This window comes from Trichoderma camerunense (assembly GCF_050948025.1).
Source record: "Trichoderma camerunense strain CBS 138272 chromosome Unknown V8C40scaffold_10, whole genome shotgun sequence".
NCBI lineage: Eukaryota > Fungi > Ascomycota > Sordariomycetes > Hypocreales > Hypocreaceae > Trichoderma > Trichoderma camerunense.
The window spans coordinates 274,809-286,088 of record NW_028145360.1 but is presented as its reverse complement, the minus strand read 5'-3'; the positions used below and the strand labels follow the sequence as shown (position 1 = coordinate 286,088).

At 51.7% G+C, this 11,280-nt stretch overlaps 2 protein-coding genes across 2 annotated transcripts; both read right to left on the bottom strand.

Moving 5' to 3' along the window:
- Positions 1-5,105: 5,105 nt before the first annotated feature.
- Positions 5,106-5,752, bottom strand: V8C40DRAFT_246374 (uncharacterized protein). Its single transcript, XM_083216104.1, has one exon. The coding sequence runs from the start codon at positions 5,740-5,742 to the stop codon at positions 5,485-5,487; it is 258 nt and encodes an 85-aa protein (XP_083072471.1). The 5' UTR covers positions 5,743-5,752; the 3' UTR covers positions 5,106-5,484.
- A 2,047-nt stretch (positions 5,753-7,799) lies between these two features.
- Positions 7,800-9,101, bottom strand: V8C40DRAFT_246371 (uncharacterized protein). Its single transcript, XM_083216103.1, has one exon. It carries the CDS (start codon positions 8,754-8,756, stop codon positions 8,361-8,363), a length of 396 nt encoding a protein of 131 aa, XP_083072470.1. The 5' UTR covers positions 8,757-9,101; the 3' UTR covers positions 7,800-8,360.
- Positions 9,102-11,280: the final 2,179 nt, after the last annotated feature.

Below are 11,280 nucleotides of genomic sequence, written 5' to 3'. Positions count from 1 at the left end.
CAGCTTGTCGCATCATTTCCACAAGGTGTGCCCAGGTTGCAGAGGAGTTCGGTGAGGGCCACTAAGAACATATTCTCAGATGCACGAGGGGACGGCAAAATATCCCCTGGTTTGTTCATTCACTCACGCCGGCTTCAGTCTATGAGGGCGTGATATAACCCGCTGCATGCATTTCGTTGAACAAGAGTGTTTCTGCACTGCAGGATCAGACGGTACTGCTAATACCGCCACTGCTACTACCCAAGACCTCGAAAAGGCATGGGGGTAGACGCAGGATGGCATCCACAATGAAGCACTAGCTTCGATCTCGCCCCAGCAACTGCTCCTCGACCACTCGATCCTAGCCGCTTTTCTTTACATCTTGAATAACTGGCTGAAGAGATGCAGAAGCGTTATCCGCACCCATACTGGTACACTGTTTGTGCGCGCGCCACATAACAATCAAGACGCGGAATTGGCCAGCCACAAAATGAGTCACTAAATCCTTCACGCTTCATTTGTCCATTTGACTATGGTTGGATGCAATATCTGTCCAGTGCATTTACCCCGGCGAGTCCAGAACGTGCAGGCCACACAAGCGTGCTCAGGTTGGCACACCTCACCACAGCCTCCGGTCCTTGTGCCGCCAAATCGACCGACTTGCGGAACTCGGAAATTTTAATATATTCAAGCATGGCTGAACCTTTGTGGTTGGTGCAGCCAACTGAATCACAAACTTGCTTGTGCATTACCTCCCGACAGCGGTAATTGAAAGGGTGATGCGATAGGAATAGCTGTCTGTTTGCACCACAGAGGCTCTATTTGGCAGAAGTTCAATGCTTTTCGAGCCTTACGGAGTATAACAGAATCATGTTTGGCAAGTCTCCAAGCTCTCAACGCCATACAACGAGGATATCAATCTGGTTCGTGTCGGTTGCTGCACAGATGGTCTTCAAAGAAGATTTAGGATACGTCCATCAAGTACAAGTGGCAGCATTCGCCGCCCTCAGAAGACTCGACGACAATCAGCCCTCAGGATGCTTAAGTCGCTTGCTTCTCTAACTCATTTCCCCTTTCAGAGAACAAGCCATCTGGCTGCCGCGTTACAGCTGGAAACACCACGCACAAAAAAAACAAGAGAGATGGGCAAACATGATGCCTGCTCTGTTGCATCCTTATAATATATTCAACTGTGAGCAGTTACACTAAGACCAACCAACATGCCGGACTGCATGGCGTTTGCCCAAATGCTTGCTTGGGTCAATCAAAGGCAATGGCGTACGCCGAGGTTTCAGGACATCACGGCTCGGCCAAGGCTTGCGTACCCGTCTCTAGTCAACGCAACTACTACTATTACCTAGTACCTCGCAACACACGGCAAGCCAGTTTTCGTCGTCATAAGACGGGCAAAGCGGGGTTGGATATATTGGCTCGGTCTGGAACAAGAGCGCCTTGCCCTTTCACAAGGGGTTCCTCAGCTCGCGCAGACAGCATCAAGAACAAATTTGCTTTTGGCTGAGCAGGGACCCTTGCCTGGCCGGATAAAGCCATTCATGGGCCAATGGAACACCCCACAGGTGTCGGAATCGCACGTGGCGTGTGCTTCTAGCTTCTAGGCTGGGAGGATCGAATATTCTTGCAGTTCCGAGCGCGCAAGGCGCCAAGCACAAAACAGTCCACTTTTGACTAAAGCAGCGGTATCGTTCAATAGCGCCGATTCTCTGTTCTTGATGGATCGATCAAACGGCGTCCCACTCGAGAGCCACTTTTACGTCGCTTTTTTTTTTTTTCTTTCGATCACACGCACACACGCCAAACCACTGCGCCCGACACGAACCTTCTCCATCGCAAGCCCGTTTACGAGTCAACGAAATTAGCATGCATTAGTCTGTGTACAAGCCATGATGGGCCGCTACTCTGTGCCTTCGCCCTCGTACATGCACGTCTTGCGCACAATCACATTTAATGTGATGAGTTTTTGATGTTGTTGCTCTTATGGTGATCCTTCGCCTCCTTCTGTGCCCTGGCGGCTCTCTTTGCGTTGGCTGGGCTCGGCGGCCTTTGCCCCGATGGAATTTGGTCACTTGTCGGCCGAGAAAGAAAAGAGAAGGGGGGAAAGGTGCGACACCGGGGTCCAACACTAACATGGCCCGCCACGGCGCTGCGAGACGTTGAGATCGGGGCTGTCGAGTTGTCAAGCTGCCAGGCCGTTCAGTAGCAAGCGAGGATCCGCTGAAAATAATAACAGCACCTCGTACTCCGTACTTGATGCGCAGGACAATGCTAGGGATCATCTCTCTGGATATTCCGTATTCGGCACGTTTCCTGCCTAAGCGAGCATGTCTCTTTCTCCATTCTTGCCCCTTGAGCACGATGGCGACCTATCCGGGCTGCAAAATCGGCATCAACAAGTCAATTTAAAGGTCATATGCAAGGCCATCTGCAAATCCATCGAGCCCTTCACCCGAAACCCCCCAGAAGACAGCTTGCCTGCATAAAGGGAGTTGAGAGTTCCACCTCTTCACACCATGATTAAATCTTGGTTGTAATTTTATCAAATCGCTAGAAGCACCCGTATGGCAATTTGCTCCGTGGCAATCATTAAAGTAACACTGCTACCTGTACGGAGTAGTATGATCTGGATGTCGATGTGGTGTGGCAGGCAATTTGCCCTTCACTAGCACGCCACACAAGCTTGATCCGAAAGATGGACCATTTCCAAAGCTGGAAGCCTCCGCCGAAGAAGAGACAGATCCTACCACATGTACGGGGTGAGGAGAGCATGGCGTGTTGGTTGGGGCATCTTACCGAACAGCATGCGTATACGAATATGTGGGCTATCATCTGAAAGTCTGTACGCTGCCTGACTTAACTTTTTGCTCGTCGGCAAATGCAATTCTCGGGTTTTCGGGATATTTTCATGCATGGGGACAATTACGCAGTCCAAAGTACGGCCGGCTCACCTCCATATCCAGCATGCCATTCCTCCACACCTCCTTTCTTCAGATCCATTTGTAACTGTCCCAAACGCTCAGGCATGTTGACCAGGGAGTATGGAGCTTGGTTGTGGCAGCATCTTGGATGACCTCGGCGCTACTACTTTCCATAATGGCAATGCATGAAGGGGGTAGTGATATATGCTCGTTCTCGTAGCAGGGCTGTATGTGGAATACCTGCACTTCAGCCATATCCATTTGAGCTTACGGGTAATACTGGGTATGGTGATCGAGAGTTTGTATTGGCGTCGGATGATACCACTGCTTCCCATCTAACTCTCATGGCATGCCTGCTTCGATATGGGCGTGGCATCTGAAGATGACGGGCATGGGTAGCATCCGCGGTATTCTCAGTCCATTATTAGTATACTACGCATCTCCTCCTGCCTATTGCAGAGGTCTATTGGGATATGTTGCCCTATCTGAGTTGAGTAGCTGACTCTCTTGATTAGAGGGCGCGAGGGACCGTGCAGCTGTGGCAACTTCTGACGGAGAATTTGGGAAGAATTTGGTCGTTCGATCTGGAGTCTGGAGGCATCGCCAATCTTCCCAGGTCTATACTCTGCCAGCTGTATTGATTACGATGTACTTTACATCTTGCTCGTATCAAAAGAACAATAAGCTTCCAGGTTTCGATAGGAAGGTCGGAGGCCTTGCAGTGCGTCATCATGACTCGAAGATCCCGTCGAGGTTTATTGTCTAGCACCTAACCTGTAGGATGAGCGTTTCACTACGGCAAGACATGTCAGAATTCTAAAAGCCGAGCAAGATGTTGTCTCCTAGCAGAGCAGATCTCGAAGCTAACTTGATTGGAGACTGGTCTTACACTAGGTGACCGCTGCGAGTGTCTTGAGTCAGCAGGAAAAGAATCCGCGAAGGAAAAAAAAAGAAAGGAGTGAACTCACACCGACTTGCAAATCCGTATCGCGTCTTTCTCTTCTCACCTTGTTGCCGGGCCAGATGCATGAACAAAATTCCAGCTAATGCTACAGTAAGGCGACACTAGCCGCGACTGCAAGGAGAAGCTCTAGCTCGCTTGCACAAGACCCTCTTTCATGACAGCTAGACGCCCGCGCCAGTGGGCAGCTCTGACTTGAAGTTCTCTGAAGGATGACAAATGATGGACTTGAGATCTGGCCACGATACTAGCACAATCAGATGCGGCGGGGGGTTGGAAGCTTTTCCCAGCCACCATGCCCATGCCACGCTAGTGCAAATTGCTGGGAGAATATCACGCCAAGAAGGGCGAAGCTCGAAAAAACAAAGGGGTATCGCATCTCCTTGGAGCCTTGATACTGGCACGCCCCTTCGGCAACGGCCGGGTAAGTCGACGTTTTGGTCAAAGGACGATTCCCGATTCTGGGACGCTGTAACCCCCGTGTGAGATTTCTTGGCTTATATCAGATGTACTCACCGACGTTACTCAGACCACAGGCTACAGTGCTATGGCGATGGCGATGGCGAGAAAGAGGATAACGTCCGCACGCCCAGAGCAAAAGCAAAATCAACGAGAAGGAAATGGCAGAAGAGGGTGGAGCGTAGCCGACCGATCGTCTGATCTGGGAGATCGGCCGTTGTCAATACATGTACATACGCCGTACTCGCTTCGCGCACACATACCGACAGACTTTGGCTGGATGCAACTGGCAGACGCCCTACGTCCAGCCCTTCGGCGTGAGATTTACGCTCCGTGTGACTGATCGTAGATGGATCAGATGGGCCGATTTCCTGCTGCGAGGGGGGAAGACTAAGATTTGGGGGTCGAGGAGTGGTTCTAGAGGAACGGGCAAAGGGCCTCTCTGCTGACCATTCCAGGTCTTCGATTTCCCAGGCTGGCACCCTCAACAGGCCACATTCTGTAAATAGCGTCGGAAGGTCCCCAAGCTACCCATCCCTGTGGTGGTGTTGCTGAACCCCCGGATTGAGGGGTTTTCCCCCTACGAATTCGGGAGGGGGGTCGATTAGCTTTTTGGGCTGGTGGGCTGCTTGGGAAGCCAGAAGGGCAGCGAAATTGAAGGGCTCAGTATTTTAGGCTGCAGCATGCATCTGGAGCCTAGAATGTGGGATCGAGGTCGATGAAATGACGGATAATCTAGCCAAGTGCTGGGGGAAGGGATCCCGGCGGTCATGATGTCAAGACTCCGCTGGCCGGCAAAATGCAAAAGGCAACGCCCACGAGCATCTCCGGACTTGTGCAGGGGTGGTTTTTTCTCCCCTTCACCTTTGCGCGTCAGGTCGATGACCGTTGCCTGTTCTGGGCTAATACCACCGTACAGTATGGTAGATTTAAGAAGAAAAAGCCCGCGTAATAATGTGGTTGGGAGCCCTCTCTGTGTGATGTGACGCATCACTAATGATATCTGGGCTTCTCTGCCACTCGCCGCCACACCAAGGTAAGCCCAGCAGACGCCTGAGTGGTGGCCGCTGTTCTGCAGACGGGAGATTTATTTTCAGCCATTGCGAGAGCGCGGCTGTGCCCGTCCAGATGTCAGCCGGACAATGTGCGATCCTACGCATGCAGACAAGCCCCCAAGGAGTATCCTGTACGTACGTACGTATACGGAGGGCCGTGTAAGAGTAAAAAAGGCACTCCCGTAAGAAATATCCCCTTCTCAGATTTGGACCGGGGGATGGGGAGGGAGGACGGATTGGGAGTATTATGGCGAAAGTGACGTGTAAGATATGACAAGATGGAAATAATAACAATGTCAAACGCCAACCCCGTACTCCGTAATTTTTTCTTGCGCTTTTTTTGTAATAGGATCATTTAAATTAACAGAGAAACCCGGGGAGCTAAAAGGTTCCTGAGCTGGGTTACCGAGGAAGAGAGGTTCCGACGGCGTATTGTCATGAGTACATACAGTACAGGCTGACTGAGGATGGAGATGGAGCAGACGAATGAGGAGAGGAAATAAGAAAAAGGCAGATTTCACCCCCCTTTCTTTCAAATTCTTCTTCTTTCTTTCGGGAGTACTTTGTTCTCACAGATGATGCCGACACGCCTCGTTGCAGCCAAACGTCGTCATCCTTCAAGCGCGCCCAAATCATGAGCACTGCAACTGTCGCAATATAACGTCTGGCGTACTCCATAGCATCGAATAGAGAAGAGGCACTACTGCACCAGAATGCAGAAAAAGCACGTACTAGTAAGTGCATGGGGCGGAGGCTTGGCGCGCAGCTTTTGGACGAAAAGAATGAGATTGTTCATGCGCTGCCCCGAGGGGGGGGGACCCAGTCAGATTTCTTCGTCTGTCCGCAGCAGACCTCACGCCATTCCGTTGGGTCTGATTTCTTTGGGTTCCTCTTTTTCTTCGTTCTTGGCTTCTTGATTCGGATTGGTTTTTTATTTTTGCTTCCTCGAGATTTGAGATTATAAAGGTGGGGGCTGGAAGGGGGTGAGATTTGCTGTTCTGCTTTCTCATTGCTGGGCTTTTTGTGATTTCATTATATGTCTACCTTGCCTATATCTTACTCGTAGGTGTAGCTCTTCTCGGCGGTTTGCCTCGAGATAGACGCGCACGTTGAGTGTCTATAGCGCTACGTCTCTTGGCACAGGCTGGATTCCATCTCGGAAACAGGGGTACGTCGGTATATAGGCAGTACAGCATTAGTAGATTCGAGGTAGATTCGAGGCACGGCAGATCGGGAGAGTTACTTGCGGAATACCCAAAAGCAGCAGCGGGTTACGAGGATATTTTTAGCGGCCGGTGCATCTTTATTTGCCATCTTATTTGGGCGTCTTTGTCAGAACGACAAGCTTACCTAAGGCCCCCAAAAGAGGCCGCGCACAATGTGGACAAACACAGCAACTCTTTCTTACTCGTACCTTCTCTACAGGGCCAGGGAATCGCAACTGCAAGGTACCTGGCAAGTACAGCGCTGGATCTCTCCTTGTCCTTTTCTCCCTTCTCCCTTCTATCCACACGCCGTCAAACCGCGAATTTCTTCCCCATCTTCCATCCTCGACACCCTCATCTGCGGCCTCCAAATAAGCGAAGGCCGAGAAGGCTGCCGCCCGTCAGCCCGCGATTTGCCCTGTGCATTGTCAAGTCAAATCTCGAGGTCGGCCGGCGTCATCCTGGGGCCATTGACTGGCCTGCGACCGCCAATCATTCCACTGCCAGGCGCGCGAGTAAGTTTTCTGGCTTTGGTCGACCTCGGGTGCTGCTAACGTGACGAGTCTCTTTTCTGCACGCTCTTTCTTCTTTTTCCTTTTTTTGCTTTTTGCCAAGTTTAGCCACCCTATTAAGGAGGCTCTGTCGACCGTTGGTTCAAGGGGTGCCAAGGGGGCTGATACGACGCCGTTGGCACTCGTCGCGTGGAACAACCGGGTCATCGACGCCGTCTAAGCTTGGGCCGATCCCATGTCGATATACTACGGCAGATTTCCCCCATTGGGACTGGCAAATATGGAGTTGCTGTCCTGACGTACTGGACTCGCACCCATGGCAGCGTCGTGCTGTGCAGCTTTCACCTACGGCATGTGCTCTATGCTACTCCGTATACGCCAGCATGGGTCAAAAGACACGCTGGGCCTCGCAAGAAAGAAAAGAGCTTATGTGACGTGCATGGAAATTGCGTCTTCTGCGATTGTCCAACGCCCGGCGGTGCTGCTCGACTCTCCGCGCCTCTCTTCGCTCCCACCCCTTAGAAAGAGATGAGCTTCATCAGGCCGTGACGATGACGCATTGTTTGTGCTCTATGCACACCTGCATGCATATTGCATGGACGGAGCACCGCTACTACGGCTGCATTCGTACTGTTTGATCAAGCGCCAGTGTATCGTATACGAGTACTTTGGTGGTGCTCGTAGCATTTGCGAATCGGTACCGGCATGGATCGGCGGGAGGCTATATCGACCCACTCACGCGCTGGCGATGGGCTGTGATAACTCTGCATGTGCAGAGTTGCAACGGCAACCCTCCAAATTCAACCGTCGCTGGCAACCCAAACGCCACTAGAGAAATCTTCTGGGACGCGGTCGATAGCGCCGCCCGGCTTCGTAAAACACAAGCTAACCCCGCCATCTCCAACCAAGGACGTGATGGGAGAGACGACTCGAGCCCGATAGAAGCTGACGCTGATCACGGCACAAGGATCGTTGGAAGCGTATTATTGCGCTTCTCCCTATCGGCAATACTGCATCTAGCGATTCTAGCCCGCCAAAGCAAAAGCCATTGCAGAGCTGGGCCAAACTCTTTTTTACAGGCATCGCGGATCTGTTGCCTGTCTCCCGCTGCCCTCTCAGCCTTACCGCATCAATAACAAAGACCGAATCCCAGCAAGCTCCGATGCTACGCTCCAGTTCAGTGAGGCTAACGATGATACGAAAACGGCAGCCTCATTTCATCTCTTGTTATAATATCATGCCGTACAGTACTACTTTCAAGGCAGCAGAATCATCTCGGGGAGGCTCCGTCGGTTAATCAAGCCGGGTTTCTTACGGTACCGTTCTTCCTGGTTATTCAGCAGGATGCGTTTTTGGAAGCATGGAAGCAATGGCTTACAGTGGTCTGCCTCGGCCAGAAACTCCCCAGGATACATTCCCTGAGCCAATGGCCTATCCTCCATGATTTCCCATTGCTTCTCCACAACCTTTAATGCCTTCTCCACTTTATATCCATTGTCATCTGAAATCGTACCATTATATACCGGTCCCAATTGGCAATTTAGGTCGGCGCCAGGCCAAGAAGTGCTAGTGACGTCCAAGGGGATCGTGCGGCTTACTTTTGTCTCTACAGTACAAATGCAGCAGGACGCTATGACAGCCAGTACGAGCATATCGATCCGTCATACTGCTAGTACGAGAGTATACAACATGCCAAGAGTGGGAGTGCTATGAGGAATAGTAATCGTTCCTTGTCAATGGAGTGGATGGCCCTATTGACAGCTCCTGGGCGGAACACGGTCACTCCGGCGCATAATAGGCAAGAGAAAAGCAAGTCAATGCGATCAGTCCTCCAATGTGTACTCCTTACTCATGCACAATCCGGATCACACGGTATGAACACTGCGAGCTTACCATGGAATCAAAAAGGGCAATCACGGGGTTTGTGGTGGAAGTGATACGAGGCACGGAGTAAAGATTCCAGTGTCACGGTCGATACATCGCAGATTCTTTTTCACGCGCTTCGATTCGTTCCTAGATCGCGCACGAGGAGTCGAAAGATCTCGCTTCCTACTGACAAGGACAAGGGACGGACCGACATCATCAGCTTGGGATACGCTAACAGGGGGACTTGTACGAATCGACCTGGGCTCTCCGACAACCTTGTCGTGCAGTTGACGGTGCAGATTGGTGCTCCGTAGCATCGGTCAGATCCCTCGATTCTCGGCCAACCTTGGCTTAGTTGGCCGAAGGGGGGTGCGAGCACATGCAGTCCAGCGGCCTCGTACAGTACACCTTCGTACATGCGCAGCCGCCAAAACCAAACGCCGGCCTTATCGGGTTTGCATCTCTCTGCCTTGGGGAGGTATGCATGTGCGTGCCTGTACTCCGTACGTCTGTGTGTTTTGTATGCACGCCCGCATCCTGTATGCAGGCCTTTTGGGAGATCACACGGACAAGGACAGCTAGGTTCAGAGCTTATTGGAGGCTTACCATGCAATCATGGCTCCCGTGTCTCTGTTTTACCGACCAGTTCCCTCTCGTCTTCTCAAACCCAACCGTCTGAGTGGCTTGAAAAAACGAGTGTGGTTGCTAACCTCGAAACACATTGGCTAATGGGTGAGATGGGTTCTCTGCTTTGTATTCGCGTGTGCCACAGCTCCATCCAGTGTGGAGCGATTTAAGTGACAGCTTCATCCGATGCCATGGAGAAGGGTGACGGCAGCTCACTGCTTGCGCGCAAAATCCTGGCCCTCGTTGACCCCTAGCCAATCCTAGCTCATCTGCCCATCTGCTCATCTTCTCGTACTTTGCACACGTCCCCTTGTTAGTGGACAAGCTGACATGACAAGCTGTTAGGATTGGCGGGTATCGGCGCCCATCTTGTGCGCAGGTGATCTATCTAGGTTTCGCGATTAGCCTTCCTTGCTGCCTTGGACTGAGGCTTTTCTCTCCCCTGATGGGTGCCTTTTGAGAGCTGCTGATGGTGGCGGCTTTGCGGCCTCAAACTTAAATCTACTCCTGTCGAGTTGATTGGTGTATAGGCTCTCAAAAAGCTGATGGGCCGTCCCGCGCCGACGCCTGTTTCGTTCGCCCTCGTGTGTGCGGAAGAAAGTCATTGGTTCGCTAGTATTGAAGTCATGATATCCGTGTGATGCAGCATTTCGCATTTCTGCCTGGTCAAGCGGCCATTTCTGCCTCTAGTTTTGCAGCAGGATAGCCCGGGCTCCTGCAGGCTTCGTTCACGCCGAATGACCTGCGGCGTACAGACAAATCGAAAGAGAGAATGAGCCTCGTGCTCGATGACTTTGTAGCCAAACATGGCGCTCAGTACTTGACGGTTTTCGCCACCCCCAGAGAATGCAATTCGTCGTGAGAATTGGCTGTGTCTGTGCAACAAAACTAAACTCCACTCAGTCTTTTCTGCCAGCATCTCCTCGGACGCCCCCTTTCCTAGGTAGGTAGCAAACCTGGGTCAGAATAACTGCCGGCCGCTTACGCGCCGCAGCCACATCACATCGGGGCAGCACCGGATTTAGTCTCATCTGAAAGCATCATGTCACATTTGATAGATGCTCGAGATATCCTGGCCAAGAACCTATTCCTGGGCGTTGGACTGAGCCTGATACAGAGACACACCCTGTGCGGCCCTTTTGTCTTGTTCTTTTCTTTCGTCCATCTGTGCCCGGGCTTCTGCTGTACCCCTGCCGTTCCCTCTCATTCGGCCTGCTATTACTGCAATACCACTTGCAGGTGTATTCCTTGTGCTAGTATGAAGAAGACAGGCCTGCGAGTCCATCAAGCGAGTCGTACACAGGTCTACCTGAGGGAAGGACTGTGTATGGGCCAGCACCCCATGCTTTTTGCATGATGCTATTTCACAAAAGCTTTCGGAACGTGGCGATACTTATTCAGATACTCCGCCATTTCCCCTCCCCTTGTAATCGACGGGCTCTTCCGAGATACTAGCGAGGCGACAATTACGGATCAGTTTCAGCGCTGCTGCGGCAGAGAATCGGCGATAAAGCGGGTGCAGCGAGCATCATCTAGATATTGATCAGGCATCACCACCACCACTACGGAGTTTGCAAGATGTGAGATCGCCAGAGTGTGCTACACCAACTACGAGACTTGTTCGATGAACTATTACCAATGCAAATATGGGGACGCAGCGATTGATCCATACACACTGCCGTT

What these genes read in the sequence shown, in the direction of transcription:
- V8C40DRAFT_246374 (XM_083216104.1), bottom strand. Translation starts at nt 5,742, where the DNA reads ATGATCCTATTACAAAAAAAGCGCAAGAAAAAATTACGGAGTACGGGG.
- V8C40DRAFT_246371 (XM_083216103.1), bottom strand. Translation starts at nt 8,756, where the DNA reads ATGCTCGTACTGGCTGTCATAGCGTCCTGCTGCATTTGTACTGTAGAG.